Source organism: Rana temporaria, chromosome 13 (assembly GCF_905171775.1).
Source record: "Rana temporaria chromosome 13, aRanTem1.1, whole genome shotgun sequence".
In the NCBI taxonomy this organism is placed as follows: Eukaryota; Metazoa; Chordata; class Amphibia; order Anura; family Ranidae; genus Rana; species Rana temporaria.
The window spans coordinates 17,548,477-17,567,260 of NC_053501.1; the positions used below are offsets into that span (position 1 = coordinate 17,548,477).

Here is an 18,784-nt window from a genome sequence, read left to right on the forward strand (position 1 = left end):
GGCCACAATTGGATGGTATAATGGGAACCTGAAGGGGCTCCAACCTGTTGGAATAAAAAAGACCTGAAGGGTCTGAAACAACTGGTTAGGAGAAAGACAACCTGCAGGGGCTATAACCTGCTGGGGTGAGGGAAAACCAAAGGGGCCCCAACCTGCAATTGTAAAGAGAACCTAAGGGGGATACAACCTGCTGGGCTAGACAACCTGAATGGGGCAAAACCTCCTGGAATAAAAAGGACCTGAAGGGGAAACAACTGGTTGGGGTAAAGACAACCTAAAGGGGCCACAACCTGCTGGGGTAATAGGTACCTGAAGGGGCCACAACCTGCTATCGTAAAGAGAACCTGAAGGGGCCACAACTTGCTGGGGTAATTGGAACCTGAAGAGGAAAAACCTGCTGGGATTAAAAGGACCTGAAGGGGAAACAACTGGTTGGGGTAAAGACACACTAAAGGGGCCACAACCTGCTGCTGCGGTAATAGGAACCTGAAGGGGCCACAACCTGCTGGGGTAATAGGAACCTGAAGGAGCCACAACCTGCTATCATAAAGAGAACCCGAGGGGGCCACAACCTGAAGGGGTAAAGACAACCTGAAGGGGCCACAATTGGATGGTATAATGGGAACCTGAAGGGGCTCCAACCTGTTGGAATAAAAAAGACCTGAAGGGTCTGAAACAACTGGTTAGGAGAAAGACAACCTGCAGGGGCTATAACCTGCTGGGGTGAGGGAAAACCAAAGGGGCCCCAACCTGCAATTGTAAAGAGAACCTAAGGGGGATACAACCTGCTGGGCTAGACAACCTGAATGGGGCAAAACCTCCTGGAATAAAAAGGACCTGAAGGGGAAACAACTGGTTGGGGTAAAGACAACCTAAAGGGGCCACAACCTGCTGGGGTAATATGAACCTGAAGGGACCACAACCTGCTATCAAAAGAGAAGCTGAGGGAGCCACAGTCTGCTGGGGTAAAGACAACCTGAAGGGGCCTCAACCTGCTATCGTAAAGAGAACCTATTATCATAAAGAGAGCCTGAGGGAGACACAACCTGCTGGGGTAAGGTGAAATTGAAGGGGCCACAACCTGCTGAGATAAAACGAACCTGAAGGGGCAAAACCTGCTGGGGTAACAAGAACCTAAGGGGGGCCAAAACTTGCTGGGATAAAAAAAACTTGAAGGGGCCACAACCGGTTGGAATAAAAAAGACCTGAAGGGGAAATAACTGGTTAGGGTAAAGACAATCTGAAGGGGCTACAACCTGCTGGGGTAAGGTGAAACCGAAAGGGCCACATCCTGCTGGGATAATGGGAACCTGAAGGGGTCCCAGCCTGCCATCGTAAAGAGAACCCGAGGGGGATACAACCTGCTGGGGTAGACAACCTGAAGGGTAAAAACCTGCTGGAATAAAAAGAACCTGAAGGGGAAACAACTGGTTGGGGTAAAGACGACCTAAAGGGGCCACAACCTGCTGGGGTAAGGTGAACCAAAAAGGGGCCACATCCTGCTGGGATAATGGTAACCTGAAGGGGCCCCAACCTGCCAATGTAAAGAGAACCTGAAATGGCCACAACCTGCTGGGTAAGGTGAACCCGAAAGGGCCACAACCTGCTATCATAAAGAGAACCTGAGGGGGCCACAGCCTTCTGGGATTAAGACAACCTGAAGGGGCCACAACCTGCTGGTATAATGGGAACCTGAAGGGGCACCAACCTGCTATCATAAAGAGAAACAGCATTGAGAGCCAATCCTTTTTTATTGGCCTTCCTGAAGCAACGCACGTTAATACGCAACATAACGCACCACGGGGAAGTTAAAGGGCCCTAGAAGTAAAAGATATCCGCGACTTACGGTAAACCGATCTCCTTTAACATTTCCACCTTCAAAACATCAGACCAGAGTTTTTCCTCCATTCATACAAACATGAGCAGGAACAAAGTTGGAGGTGGGAGGGGCCCAGACACCCTGCAGATAATTCCGCCCCCCATCTGCCAGCCAGCAAAGAGGAATGGAATTTAAAGCTTGCTTCTGCATTGGGTAACCCGTGATCTGCATCACTTTCCTGGCTGCAGGCTCAGCTGCACCTTCAGCAAACACAGGACGTCATGCCTTCGCACTCACTACTCGGGGGGGGGGGGGGGGGGGGGGGGGGGGGGGGGGGGGGGGGGGGGGGGGGGGGGGTGTGTCCTTTAAGGATCTCTCAGTGCAGATTAAACAGACAGAACAGGTTTTTCCTCTAAGAGGTGAATGGGAGGCCTGTAGTACAATCAGACTCAGGACTCGGCCATCTCCAACAACAGATTCATTCACCTCCGACCAGAGCGCAAATAAATAACGACTACAACAAATAACCAACAAATCACGATGCATGTCCCTGCGAAATGCGACACGTGCATTGGAATAGCATTATTCAGCGCAGGCGCAATCAAACTGCATCCACGCTAACAGTTTACATTTTTGGGAACTACATGTCCCAGCGTACCCCCTCAGGGAACTACAGGTCCCAGCGTACCCCCTCAGGGAACTCCAAGTCCCAGCGTGCCCCCTCAGGGAACTCCAGGTCCCAGCGTACCCCCTCACGGGAATTACAGGTCCCAGTGTGCCCCCTCAGGGAACTCCAAGTCCCAGCGTGCCCCCTCAGGGAACTCCAAGTCCCAGCGTGCCCCCTCAGCGAACTCCAAGTCCTAGCGTGCCCCCTCAGGGAACTACAGGTCACAGTGTGCCCCCTCAGGGAACTACAAGTCCCAGCGCGCCCCCTCAGGGAACTACAGGTCCCAGCGTACCCCCTCAGGGAACTACAGGTCCCAGCGTACCCCCTCAGGGAACTACAGGTCCCAGCGTGCCCCCTCAAGGAACTACAGGTCCCAGCGTGCCCCCTCAAGGAACTACAGGTCCCAACGTTCCCCCTCAGGGAACGCTAAGTCCCAGCGTACCCCCTCATGGGAATTACAGGTCACAGTGTGCTTCCTCAGGGAACTACAAGTCACAGTGTGCCCCCTCAGGGAACTACAGGTCACAGAGTGCTCCCTCAGGGAACTACAGGTCACAGCGTGCCCCCTCAGGGAACTACAGGTCACAGCGTGCCCCCTCAGGGAACTACAGGTCACAGCGTGCCCCCTCAGGGAACTACAAGTCCCAGCGTGCCCCCTCAGGGAACTACAAGTCCCAGCGTGCCCCCTCAGGGAACTACAGGTCCCAGCGTGCCCCCTTAGGGAACTACAAGTCCCAGCGTACCCCCTCAGGAGACTACAGGTCCCAGCGTACCCCCTTAGGGAACTACAGGTCCAAGCGTGCCCCCTCAGGGAACTACAGGTCCCAGCGTGCCCCCTTAGGGAACTACAAGTCCCAGCGTACCCCCTCAGGAAACTACAGGTCCCAGCGTACCCCCTTAGGGAACTACAGGTCCCAGCGTGCCCCCTCAGGGAACTACAGGTCCCAGCGTGCCCCCTCAGGGAACTACAGGTCCCAGCGTGCCCCCTCAGGGAACTACAGGTCCCAGCGTGCCCCCTCAGGGAACTACAGGTCCCAGCGTGCCCCCTCAGGGAACTACAGGTCCCAGCGTGCCCCCTCAGGGAACTACAGGTCACAGCGTGCCCCCTCAGGGAACTACAGGTCACAGCGTGCCCCCTCAGGGAACTACAGGTCCCAGCGTGCCCCCTCAGGGAACTACAAGTCACAGCATAAACTTAGAAATCTGGTTAATGTTCTGCCATATTTCGATGCTCCATAAATCTGATACTCATTTAACACCGGTAAAAGTTGTCCCCCTGCCGCTTGCTTTTACTGCAGCGAGTCGCACACGTGATGCGCAAACGATGACAACATTTCGGGTGCCAGATGGCTCGCACCGTTGATGTATTTTTACATGCACTGTGTGGACATATGTCACCGAATTCGGAGTCCTTCATATGAACAGAGAGAAGATGAAATCCCCTCCCAAAGAAAAGCCGAAGATTTGCCGCAGCGCATTGAGCCTCAGCCCCGGGGCGCTCGTCCTGCACAAGACGCCTCCTCCCATTATAAAGTGTAGCTGGCAACGTCTTTATGGTAAATGTTTGATAAATGACGTAAAACACACGACTGCATGTAAACGCAACACGGCTGAAAATAACGATATAAAAAAAAAATTTTTAGTAATTATTTTAATCCTTTCAGGGATCTGTTGCTTCAGAAAAAAAACGCATGCCAACGCGCATTACAAAACAAATCAGCACAGCGCGCATTAAAATGCATGTTAAATGCACATCAGCACACATGCATTTTTAATGCACTGCAGTGAGTTTTTATGTTCCTTAACCCCTGTTCACACCGGTGCGACTTTTCATGCGATTTGTGCATGAAGTCGCAGATATCCATCTGTGCATGAAGTCGTACATAGTCGTCTGTGCATAAAGTCGCACATAGACGTCTGTGCATGAAGTCGTACATAGTCGTCTGTGCATAAAGTCGTACATAGTCGTCTGTGCATAAAGTCGCACATAGACGTCTGTGCATGAAGTCGTACATAGTCGTCTGTGCATGAAGTCGTACATAGTCGTCTGTGCATGAAGTCGTACATAGTCGTCTGTGCATGAAGTCGCACAGAGACGTCTGTGCATGAAGTCGCACATAGACGTCTGTGCATGAAGTCGCACATAGACGTCTGTGCATGAAGTCGCACATAGACGTCTGTGCATGAAGTCGCACATAGAGGTCTGTGCATGAAGTCGTACATAGTCGTCTGTGCATGAAGTCGTACATAGTCGTCTGTGCATGAAGTCGTACATAGACATCTGTGCATGAAGTCGCACATAGACATCTGTGCATGAAGTCGTACATAGTCGTCTGTGCATGAAGTCGCACATAGTCGTCTGTGCATGAAGTCGCACATAGTCGTCTGTGCATGAAGTCGCACATAGTCGTCTGTGCATGAAGTCGTACATAGTCGTCTGTGCATGAAGTCGTACATAGTCGTCTGTGCATGAAGTCGCACAAAGACGTCTGTGCATGAAGTCGCACAAAGACGTCTGTGCATGAAGTCGCACATAGACGTCGGTGCATGAAGTCGCACATAGACATCTGTGCATAAAGTCACACATAGACGTCTGTGCATGAAGTCGCACATAGTCGTCTGTGCATGAAGTCGCACATAGACATCTGTGCATGAAGTCGCACAGACGTCTGTGCATGAAGTCGTACATAGTCGTCTGTGCATGAAGTCGTACATAGTCGTCTGTGCATGAAGTCGCACATAGACGTCTGTGCATGAAGTCGCACATAGACGTCTGTGCATGAAGTCGCACATAGACGTCTGTGCATGAAGTCGCACATAGACGTCTGTGCATGAAGTCGCACATAGACGTCTGTGCATGAAGTCGCACATAGACGTCTGTGCATGAAGTCGCACATAGACGTCTGTGCATGAAGTCGCACATAGACGTCTGTGCATGAAGTCGCACATAGACGTCTGTGCATGAAGTCGCACATAGACGTCTGTGCATGAAGTCGCACATAGACATCTGTGCATGAAGTCGCACATAGACATCTGTGCATGAAGTCGCACATAGACGTCTGTGCATGAAGTCGTACATAGACATCTGTGCATGAAGTCGCACATAGACATCTGTGCATGAAGTCGTACATAGTCGTCTGTGCATGAAGTCGCACATAGTCGTCTGTGCATGAAGTCGCACATAGACATCTGTGCATAAAGTCGCACAAAGACGTCTGTGCATGAAGTCGCACAAAGACGTCTGTACATGAAGTCGCACAAAGACATCTGTGCATGAAGTCGCACATAGACATCTGTGCATGAAGTCACACATAGACGTCTGTGCATGAAGTCGCACAAAGACGTCTGTGCATGAAGTCGCACATAGACGTCTGTACATGAAGTCGCACAAAGACGTCTGTGCATGAAGTCGCACATAGACATCTGTGCATGAAGTCGCACATAGACGTCTGTACATGAAGTCGTACAAAGACATCTGTGCATGAAGTCGCACATAGACGTCTGTACATGAAGTCGTACAAAGACATCTGTGCATGAAGTCGCACATAGACATCTGTGCATAAAGTCGCACAAAGACGTCTGTGCATGAAGTCGCACAAAGACGTCTGTACATGAAGTCGCACAAAGACATCTGTGCATGAAGTCGCACATAGACATCTGTGCATGAAGTCACACATAGACGTCTGTGCATGAAGTCGCACAAAGACGTCTGTGCATGAAGTCGCACATAGACGTCTGTACATGAAGTCGCACAAAGACGTCTGTGCATGAAGTCGCACATAGACATCTGTGCATGAAGTCGCACATAGACATCTGTGCATGAAGTCGCACATAGACGTCTGTGCATGAAGTCGCACATAGACATCTGTGCATGAAGTCGCACATAGACTTCTGTACTGGAAAAAGTCGGACCTGTTCTATGTTGTTGTCAGCGCACATCAGCGCAGCACACAATTGGCGTGCGTTGATGGACGCATGTCAGCTCATCTGGTGTGAAAGGACCCTGAAGTAAAAAAAAAGCAGCAACAAGTGATAAAAGGGGCCCAATAAACTCAGTGGCCAACATTAAAATAGTGCAGATGGCGAGATTTTTACTACTGCGATGTATAAACGATAAATTTCAATGCACATTCCTGCAGAATGCGACCCAAACAGCAAAAATAGGAAAATTTGTGACACTTTGCCCAAACGTTTACAATAGGGCCAATAAGATACAATATCAGCGGTGTGACATCACAATAGCGCAGACAGCGACATTTTTACTACTGCGGCAAATATAAGAAGATTCGCAATGCATGCTCTTGGTGCGTTGGAAAGAGGAAAATGTGCGACATGTCGCCCAAATTTTTATGATTGGCCCCATAAGTTATCATTTGGAAACATAAATTATCTGCGGTGCAATAATTAAAAACAGCGCAAATTGCGACATTCTTAATGGTGCGCAAAATAATGGTTTGCAATGCATGTCCCTGTGGAATGTGATCCGTGCGGCAAAAATAGCAAAATCCTTATTTGTTACACTGCGCCAAAATTGTTCACAATGGACCCGAAAAATTCTCAGCGGCACGACATTAAAATAGCACAGATTGCACCATTAGGACTAATGTGACCAATAAGCAATGATTTACAATGTATGTTCCTGTGGAATTAGACAGGTGCTTCGGAAATTGTAAAATTTCTATTTGCGACAATTTGCCAAAATTTCTACAATGGGTTTAGTAAACTATCAGTGACGCCACCATAAAATAGCGTTGACTGCGACTTTTTAGTAGTGTGACCAATAAGCAACGATTGTATGTTCTTGTGGAATTCGACAGGTGCTTCAAAAATTGGAAAAATTCTACTTGCGACAATTTGCCAAAATTTCCACAATGGGCCCAATAAACTATCAGTGGCATGACCATAAAAAAAAAAACGCACACTGCGCCATTTTTAGTAGTGTGACCAATAAGCAAGATTTACAATGTACGTTCCTGTGGAATTAGACAGGTGCTTCGGAAATTGTAAAATTTCTATTTGCAACAATTTGCCAACATTTTTACAATGGGTCCAACAAACTATCAGTGACGCCACCATGAAATAGCGCCGACTGCGACTTTTTAGTAGTGTGAAAAATAAACAATGATTTACAATGTATGTTCCTATGGAAATTCGACAGGTGCTTCAAAAATAAAAAAATGTCTATTTGCGACAATTTGCCAAAATTTCCACAATGGGCCCAATAAACTATCAGTGGCGTGACCATGAAAAAAAACGCACACTGCGCCATTTTTAGTAGTGTGACCAATAAGCAAGATTTACAGTGTACGTTCCTGTGGAATTAGACAGGTGCTTCGGAAATTGTAAAATTTCTATTTGCAACAATTTGCCAAAATTTTTACAATGGGTCCAACAAACTATCAGTGATGGCACCATAAAATAGCGTTGACTGCGACTTTTTAGTAGTGTGACCAATAAGCAACGATTGTATGTTCCTGTGGAATTCGACAGGTGCTTCAAAAATTGGAAAAATTCTATTTGCGACAATTTGCCAAAATTTCCACAATGGGTCCAACAAACTATCAGTGACGCCAGCATAAAATAGCGTTGACTGCGACTTTTTAGTAGTGTGACCAATAAGCAATGATTTACAATGTACGTTCCTGTGGAATTCGACAGGTGCTTCAAAAATTGGAAAAATTATATTTGCGACAATTTGCCAAAATTTCCACAATGGGCCAAATAAACTATCAGTGGCCATGGCATGATAATGAAAAAAAACGCACACTGCGCCTTTTTTAGTAGTGTGTCCAATAAGCAAGATTTACGATGTATGTTCCTGTGGAATTAAACAGGTGCTTCGGAAATGGTAACATTTCTATTTGCGACAATTTGCCAAAATTTATACAATGGGTTTAGTAAACTATCAGTGACTCGGCCATGAAATAGCGCCGACTGCGACTTTTTAGTAGTGTGACAAATATACAATGATTTCCAGTGTATGTTCGACAGGTGCTTCAGAAATTGTAAAATTTATATTTGTGATAATTTGCCAAAATTTCCACAATGGGTCCAACAAACTATCAGTGAGTGACATGACCATGAAAAAAAAAAACGCACACTGCGCCATTTTTAGTAGTGTGACCAATAAGCAAGATTTACGATGTATGTTCCTGTGGAATTAGACAGGTGCTTCGGAAATTGTAAAATTTCTATTTGTAACAATTTGCCAACATTTTTACAATGGGTCCAACAAACTATCAGTGACACCACCATGAAATAGCGCCGACTGCGACTTTTTAGTAGTGTGACAAATAAGCAATGATTTACAATGTATGTTCCTATGGAATTAGACAGGTGCTTCAAAAATTGTAAAATTTCCATTTGTGGCAATTTGATGAAATTTCTACAGTGGGCTCAATAAACTATCAGTGACTCGGCCATGAAAAATAAAAAATGCACATGTGCGTAGGGCCAGTCCATTCATTTGAACTATGCGACATGCAGAATCGCTGCTCCAGACAAAATGCGAATCTGCTGCGAATGTTGCGCGATTATCGTTCCTCTCAAAACCGTGGGAAGCTTGTCGCTGGAAAAGTAGCAGGGGCTTATTTTCGGGGGACAAACGCGTGTAGGGTCACCCCCATTCAAGTGAAAGGGCTGGCCCTATGCGACACGCAGAATTGCTGCTTCAGACGAGATGCGATTTTGCCACGAATGTTGCGCGGAAATTGCGCCTCTCAAAAATCACATGAAGCTTGTTGCCTGAAAAGGTGCAGGAGCTTATTTTTCGGGCGAGAAACACACGTAGGGCCGGCCCTATGCAACACGCAGAATCGCTGCTTCTGCCACGAATGTTGCGCGGGAATCGCGCCTCTCAAAAATCACGTGAAGCTTGTTGCCTGAAAAGAAGCAGGAGCTTATTTTTCAGGCGAGAAACGCGCGTAGGGCTGGCCCTATGCAACACGCAGAATCGCTGCTTCTGCCGCGAATGTTGCGCGGGAATCGCGCCTCTCAAAATCATGTGAAGCTTGTTGCCTGAAAAGAAGCAGGAGCTTATTTTTCAGCCGAGAAACGCGCGTAGGGCCGGCCCTATGCAACACGCAGAATCGCTGCTTCTGCCGCGAATGTTGCGCGGGAATCGCGCCTCTCAAAAATCACGTGAAGCTTGTTGCCTGAAAAGAAGCAGGAGCTTATTTTTCAGGCGAGAAACGCGCGTAGGGCCGGCCCTATGCAACACGCAGAATCGCTGCTTCTGCCGCGAATGTTGCGCGGGAATCGCGCCTCTCAAAACCATGTGAAGCTCGTTGCCTGAAAAAGGAGCAGGAGCTTATTTTTAAAGCGACAAACGCGTGTACGGCCAGCTGATTCAACGGAATGTGCTGGCCCTCTGCGATACGCAGAATCTCATGAAAATCGCACAGCAGCGACGCTCATTCCCGCTACACGATAATGCGAATGGGGCCGCTGGGGTTTCTTTTCAGTGCTTGTCGCACTGAAAAGAATGGGCTGCCCTACATGCGACGCTCAGGAACGCACAACCGCGCTCAGTCGCACCTGCAGACGCAAACCGAGCCTTCCGTTCCTTTCCATCTAGGGACAGCGTTTTCCAGGGACATGCGATGAAAGTCTGGGACTGTTCCAGCAAATCAGGGACGGACGGAAACCAAATTGGAGGTGAATCGCCCCTCGCTGCACTTTGCATGTATGAAATAAGCTGCAAAGTCGCCAAAATTTTAACGAGATTTATAAAAAAACACAAAGCAGCCGGAGAGAACCCCCCCTCCCCTCCCCCCTCTTTTTGGCACAGACACCTCGTGCCTCATTGCACAACGGCGAGAAAAAGTTACCACTCACCTGCGTCGCAAGTCCTCCCGAGTCCGAGCCCCCCCGACATCGGGCGCCGAGCCCAGAGCGGGCCACGGAAGGGGAGAAGCTGCGTCTAGCGGGGACGGAGGAGAGGGACGGAGAGCCGGACGCAGACACCCCGGGCGGTGTGTGAGCGGGGAGAGGTATGCATTGTGCGTGTCTCTGCAAGAAGCCTGTCAGTCAGGGGAGGACTCTGCCTTTCATGTGTGTGTGTGGGAAGGAGCAGGCTGCACCGAATAATTAAACAGGGAGAGCCCAAGAAACCGCGCCGCTCCGCCAAGACGCTGCTCCAGAGATCGCAAGCTCTTGGGCCCACTCGGGTCAGCGCAACCTCATCCGTCCAGAAGGGCTGTAATGCAACCTAACCCCCGACCTCGCAGTAACTGCCAGACCCAATTCTGACATTTGTTGTTTACAAGAAAAAAATCTGTATTTTTTGCTAGAAAATTACTTAGAACCCCAAACATTTTGGGCCAGATCCACGAAGCGTTTACGCTGGCGTATCTATTGATACGCCGCGTAACTTCTAGTTTGCTCCGGCGTATCTTTGTTTTGTATCCACACGCCTGAAGCTGGGCTAGATCCGACTGGCGTACGTCTTAGTACGCCGTCGGATCTAAGGTGCATATTTACGCTGGCCGCTAGGTTGCGCTTCCGTCGATTTCCGCGTCGATTATGCAAATTAGCTAGATACGGCGATCCAGGAACGTACGTCCGGCCGGCGCATTTTTTTACGTCGTTTCCGTAAGGCTTTTTTCGGCGTATAGTTACCCCTGCTATATGAGGCGTATCCTATGTTAAGTATGGACGTCGTTCCCGCGTCGAAATGTGAAAATTTTACGTCGTTTGCGCAAGTCGTTCGCGAATAGAGCTTTGCGTAGAATGACGTTCACGTCGTAAGCATTGGCTTGCTGCGAGTTAATTTGGAGCATGCGCACTGGGAAACCCCCACGGACGGCGCATGCGCCGTTCAGAAAAAAATTAATTTACGTCGGGTCAAGTAAAATTAACATAAAACACGCCCACATCTTTATCATTTGAATTCCGCGCCCTTAGGCAGATTTACGCTACGCCGCCGTAACTTTAGAGGCAAGTGCTTTGTGAATACAGCACTTGCCTCTCAAAGTTGCGGCGGCGTAGCGTTACTACGATACTCTATGCCGGACTACAATTACATACGCTACGCCCGCACAACTTTAAGCCGCCGTACGTGAATCTGGCTATATATATATATATATATATATATATATATATATATTTAGCAGAGACCCTAGGGAATAAAATAGCAGTCGTCCCAATATGTTATGTCGCACTGTATTTGCGCAACGGTCTTCCAAACACAATTCCCCCCCCCCCCCCAAACATTATATATATATTTTTTTTAGCAGAGACCCTAGAGAATAAAATAGCGGGTCCTCCCAATTTTTTACGTCACACTGTATTTGCGCAACGGTCTTTCAAATGCAATTTCCCCCCCCCCCAAACATTTTTTTTGACAATAATGCACTTGAATGAATAAAAAAATAAAGAAAAAAGCAGTAAGGTTAGCCCAATCTTTTGTAGAATGTGAAAGATGAAGTTATGCCGAGTAAATGGATACCTAACATGTTGCGCTTTAAAATTGCGCACGCTCGTGGAATAGCGACTCCATAGGCAACACTTTAAAGGTCTTTACAAGTTACCAGTTCAGAGTTACAGAGGAGGTCTAGGGCTAGAATTATTTCTCTCGCTCTAACGACCGCGCTGATACCTCACTTGTGTGGTTTGAGCGCCGTTTACATATGCGTCCGCTTCTGCCTGTATTGCATAGAGAAGCACAGAGACCTAGTGATGATGTCACTGAGTCTAAAATAAGGTAAGTAATGAGCGCCTCTAGGTGCGCGGGAAGGCAGGCAAGGACTGCGGGGGTAAGATCTCACCAATAGAAGTGGCAGGACGGATAGGACTGTCGCAGGTGACTCCGCCCCCTCCAGACTCCACCTGTAGTTGATAAAAACAATGGTGGCTGATCTGGCTGTGAGAAGCGGACATTTTCCAGCACGCGGGATATCTTTGTGACCACTGGCCTATAATGGTGGGAGGCGGGGGCTCCATGCCTCTCACACAATGTCTGTTTCTGGATTCCCGCTGGAAGAGTTCACACCTGAGAGGGCAAAGGTCACTGGAGGGGGTAGCTCCGCCCCCAGGTGACACCTGTGAGTGACAGGTGGTAAGCACCAAGCTCCGCCTCCTCTGGTCAACTCCGGATAATACTCTATATGGGAAAAACAGCTGAATCAACATCAACAGTGTGCTTGGAGTGTGAGCTCTGAGGTCCAGCCATGTATAAAGAGGGGAGCGAGGAGTGAGAGGATTGTAGATCATCCACTAACCCACTACTAACCATACCACTAACCACCTACTGACCTCACCACTAACCACCTACTGACCTCACCACTAACCACCTACTGACCTCACCACTAACCACCTACTGACCTCACCACCAACTACCTACTGACCTCACCACCAACTACCTACTGACCTCACCACCAACTACCTACTGACCTCACCACTAACTACCTACTGACCTCACCACCAACTACCTACTGACCTCACCACTAACTACCTACTGACCTCACCGCTAACTACCTACTGACCTCACCACTAACTACCTACTGACCTCACCACTAACCCTCTACTGACCTCACCACTAACTACCTACTGACCTCACCACTAACTACCTACTGACCTCACCACTAACTACCTACTGACCTCACCGCTAACTACCTACTGACCTCACCGCTAACTACCTACTGACCTCACCACCAACTACCTACTGACCTCACCACCAACTACCTACTGACCTCACCACCAACTACCTACTGACCTCACCACTATCTACCTACTGACCTCACCACTAACTACCTACTGACCTCACCACCAACTACCTACTGACCTCACCACTATCTACCTACTGACCTCACCACTAACTACCTACTGACCTCACCACCAACTACCTACTGACCTCACCACCAACTACCTACTGACCTCACCACTAACTACCTACTGACCTCACCACCAACTACCTACTGACCTCACCGCTAACTACCTACTGACCTCACCACTAACTACCTACTGACCTCACCACTAACTACCTACTGACCTCACCACTAACTACCTACTGACCTCACCACTAACTACCTACTGACCTCACCACCAACTACCTACTGACCTCACCACCAACTACCTACTGACCTCACCACTATCTACCTACTGACCTCACCACTAACTACCTACTGACCTCACCACTAACTACCTACTGACCTCACCACTAACTACCTACTGACCTCACCACCAACTACCTACTGACCTCACCACCAACTACCTACTGACCTCACCACTATCTACCTACTGACCTCACCACTAACTACCTACTGACCTCACCACTATCTACCTACTGACCTCACCACCAACTACCTACTGACCTCACCGCTAACTACCTACTGACCTCACCACTAACTACCTACTGACCTCACCACTAACTACCTACTGACCTCACCACCAACTACCTACTGACCTCACCACTAACCCTCTACTAACCTTACCACTAACCCTCTACTAACCTTACCATTACCTACCTACTGACCTCACCACTAACTACCTACTGACCTCACCACCAACTACCTACTGACCTCACCACTAACTACCTACTGACCTCACCACTAACTACCTACTGACCTCACCACCAACTACCTACTGACCTCACCACCAACTACCTACTGACCTCACCACTAACCCTCTACTAACCTTACCACTAACCCTCTACTAACCTTACCATTACCTACCTACTGACCTCACCACTAACTACCTACTGACCTCACCACCAACTACCTACTGACCTCCCCACCAACTACCTACTGACCTCACCACTAACTACCTACTGACCTCACCACTAACCCTCTACTAACCTTACCACTAACTACCTACTGACCTCACCACCAACTACCTACTGACCTCACCACTATCTACCTACTGACCTCACCACTAACTACCTACTGACCTCACCACCAACTACCTACTGACCTCACCACCAACTACCTACTGACCTCACCACTAACTACCTACTGACCTCACCACCAACTACCTACTGACCTCACCGCTAACTACCTACTGACCTCACCACTAACTACCTACTGACCTCACCACTAACTACCTACTGACCTCACCACTAACTACCTACTGACCTCACCACCAACTACCTACTGACCTCACCACCAACTACCTACTGACCTCACCACCAACTACCTACTGACCTCACCACTAACTACCTACTGACCTCACCACCAACTACCTACTGACCTCACCACTAACTACCTACTGACCTCACCACTAACTACCTACTGACCTCACCACTAACTACCTACTGACCTCACCACCAACTACCTACTGACCTCACCACTATCTACCTACTGACCTCACCACTAACTACCTACTGACCTCACCACTAACTACCTACTGACCTCACCACTAACTACCTACTGACCTCACCACCAACTACCTACTGACCTCACCACCAACTACCTACTGACCTCACCACTATCTACCTACTGACCTCACCACTAACTACCTACTGACCTCACCACTATCTACCTACTGACCTCACCACCAACTACCTACTGACCTCACCGCTAACTACCTACTGACCTCACCACTAACTACCTACTGACCTCACCACTAACTACCTACTGACCTCACCACCAACTACCTACTGACCTCACCACTAACCCTCTACTAACCTTACCACTAACCCTCTACTAACCTTACCATTACCTACCTACTGACCTCACCACTAACTACCTACTGACCTCACCACCAACTACCTACTGACCTCACCACTAACTACCTACTGACCTCACCACTAACTACCTACTGACCTCACCACCAACTACCTACTGACCTCACCACTAACCCTCTACTAACCTTACCACTAACCCTCTACTAACCTTACCATTACCTACCTACTGACCTCACCACTAACTACCTACTGACCTCACCACCAACTACCTACTGACCTCCCCACCAACTACCTACTGACCTCACCACTAACTACCTACTGACCTCACCACTAACCCTCTACTAACCTTACCATCAACTACCTACTGACCTCACCACCAACTACCTACTGACCTCACCACTAACCCTCTACTAACACTACCACTAACTACCTACTGACCTCACCACCAACTACCTACTGACCTCACCACCAACTACCTACTGACCTCACCACTAACTACCCACTGACCTCACCACTAACCCTCTACTGACCTTACCATCAACTACCTACTGACCTCACCACCAACTACCTACTGACCTCACCACCAACTACCTACTGACCTCACCACTAGCTACCTACTGACCTCACCACTATCTACCTACTGACCTCACCACTAACTACCTACTGACCTCACCACTAACCCTCTACTAACCTTACCATTAACTACCTATGACCTTACAGATAACTACCTACTAACATTGCTACTAACCTTATTATTAACTATCTGCTAACTTTACCATTAACTACCTACTGACCTTACCACTAAGAACCTACTAACCTTACTGCTAAGTACCTACTAATCTCAATACTAACTACCTACAACCTGTGCCGTATGTCTGGTCTTTACATTTTCCCCAGTCAGCCTGGACAAAGAGAAGAGCAGTAAAGTACAATCACAGTGTAGCGCCATCGGAAACTTGCATCACCCCACTCAGGATACATCACCCCACAGAGGATACATCACCCCACAGAGGATACATCACCCCACTCAGGATACATCATTCCACTGAAGACAATACACCCCACCAATCCCACCATTACCCTACAGAGGCCAGATCACCCCACAGAGAATACATCACCCCACCGAAGAGACATTACTCCACTGGGAAGACATTACTCCACTGAGGACAAATCACCCTACTGGGGGGACATCACCCCACCGAGCACACATCACTCTACTGGGGAGACATCATTCCACTGAAGACAATACACCGCACCAATGTCACATCACCCCACTAAGGACACATCACCCCACTGGGGAGACATCACCCCACTACTGAGGACACATTACCCCACTGGGGACACATCACCCCACTGAGGACACATCACTCCAATGACTCTTCATCCCTCTGAGGATACATCACCCCACCAATGCCACATTACCCTACAGAGGCCACATCACCCCTTTGAGGCCACATCACCCCTTTGAGGCCACATTTCCACACTGTGTACTTCAAACGTAAATGTTGAAATGGCTGTGCATCAAAGTGGGTGTTGTAGTGACCATGGAGGCCACATCACCCCATGGAGGCCACATCACCCCATGGAGGCCACTTCACCCCACAGAGGTCACATCACCCCATGGAGGCCACATCTCCCCACGGAAGCCACATCACCCCACCAAGTTCACGTGGCAAAGACGCATATCATACCCTGGACGTTGGTGTCCTCGGTATACTCAGCACACATCATCATCCTAACACTTTACTGTCAGTGTGCCAACCCATCACACACCCCCGAGAAAACCCAAACAATGTCTGCGGAATAGAGCCGGAGGATATATAATTACCACCTGATTCATAGCGTTATATGTGATCAGAACACGTATTCACATGTACATACACCGCATGAGCCAAGATCATCAATCAGTGACATTCATAAGGGAAAATAATGAGAAGTGATGTCACAGGTGTTGGATATACCATCACGGTGTATGACAAGTTTTGGTTAAAGCCCTGATTGGCTGTTATAGGTTCCTATAGACAGCGTTAGTAAATAAGCCCCATAGCATCACCCCCAGTACATAAATGATACATTGTATTACCTGATCGGAATCTCATGGCTTCTCTCTGGTCTGTAGATCTCTGTAGAGTGAATGTCCACAAAGTGGTCAATGGGCTCCAGACCCCCGAGACCTCCTCCCCCTCCTATGTACAGTACTAAAGAGGGCTCTGACCCCTCACCCGCAGGAGACCCCCCCCCCCCACCCCAGACCCCTCCCCCCCCCCTGCACAATGCACACAGCTGGGTTATCACTTATCACATACAGCACAATGAGACCCCCAACCTGGTGGGACATCTTATGGGTCACCTCTGCCAACCATAAATGTAATCACTTTCATTTTATATATAAATAAATGAAATCCCACAAATTCCCCTGAATGTTGAATGAACGAGCTAAGCAGGTATCTGCATAACACAGACATAACACCCTTCACCCCAACCCACAGAAACTACTGCTATGTAAATCCCAACTTTCCAAAAGAGCCTCGGGGGATGGTGGCTGCAGGGATTTTAAAGCAGGTGAAGTTTCTTCGAAAATTCACTTTTTCCTATTAAAAGCCATAAATGATGAGCCGGCAGGGGAACGGTCATTTATCAGCCAATGGTATTTCTTTCCTTTCCTTTATAAATGTCGCTTTTGCTGTAGTACTTTTTTCAGGTGTTTTTTAATGTATTTTTGATGCATTACAATTGCGTGTTCAATGTGTTTCAGTGCGTTTTTGGTGTGTTCCAGTGTATTTTTGATGTGTTTTAGGGCCAGTTCACACCATAGAAACGCAGTCCAGATGCATTCCGGATGCTTTTCTACATGCGTGTTTTTGTTGCATTTTTGGTGCGTTTTTAATGCAGTCCAGTGCAATTTTTTCCCTCTTTTTTCTTAACCTTAAATAAGGACATGCATTTTTGTTGCGTTCCGGTGCATTCCAGTGATGCGTTTTACATCGTTCCAATACAGTCTATTTCCGGAAAAATGAAGCATGTTCTACTTTTTTTCTGGAACTGGAACTCACTGGGACTATGCCTTTTAAAACAATATAATCTGCGTTTTTTATGCAGAAAAAAAAAAGTAACAGGTTACCTGTTTAGAATTACAGAGGAGGTCTTGGGCTAGAATGGTTGCCCTCGCTCTAACGTTCGCGGTGATACATGACATGTGTGGTTTGAACGCCATTTTTTTTTTTTTTTATTGTTTATTTTCTTAGAATTTTTTTATTTTTACACTTTCCCTTATATATAAAAAACATTATTTGATCACTTTTATTCCTATTACAAGGAATGTAAAAATCTCTTGTAATAGGAATAGTGCATGACAGGTCCTCTTTATGGAGAGATGTGCAGTCAGTTTCAGTGTGTTCCCTGCAACTGACTGTACCGGAACACTGTAAAACACACTGGAACGCACCAAAAACACACTGGAACACACACGTCCTTACTTAAGGTTAAGAAAAACTAGAGGGGAAAAAATGCACCAAAAACACATCAAACGTTAGAAAAGCGCATGCAGAAAAGCATCTGTAACGCATCCAGACTGCGTTTCTATGGTGTGAAGTAAACTGGCCCTTCTACTTTTTTTTCTGGAACGCACTGGAGCTGCAAGCACTGGTGAACTATGCCATTGGAAACTACCATATTA

At 47.9% G+C, this 18,784-nt stretch overlaps 1 protein-coding gene across 5 annotated transcripts in view; it reads right to left on the reverse strand.

Moving 5' to 3' along the window:
- The window catches only part of STON2 (stonin 2), a 90,305-nt gene that overhangs the window by 34,350 nt on the left and 37,171 nt on the right, over positions 1-18,784 (reverse strand). Inside the window, exon 1 of one of the 5 annotated variants that reach the window (XM_040332164.1) lies at positions 17,192-17,265. The exons of 3 other annotated variants lie outside the window; for them this stretch is intronic. In XM_040332164.1, coding sequence (XP_040188098.1) covers positions 17,192-17,207 — 16 coding nt within the window. In that variant the 5' untranslated portion in view covers positions 17,208-17,265. Of the gene's footprint in view, positions 1-10,322; positions 10,607-17,191; positions 17,266-18,784 lie in introns of those variants that run through there. One more of the 5 variants, XM_040332163.1, reaches the window with a different exon arrangement.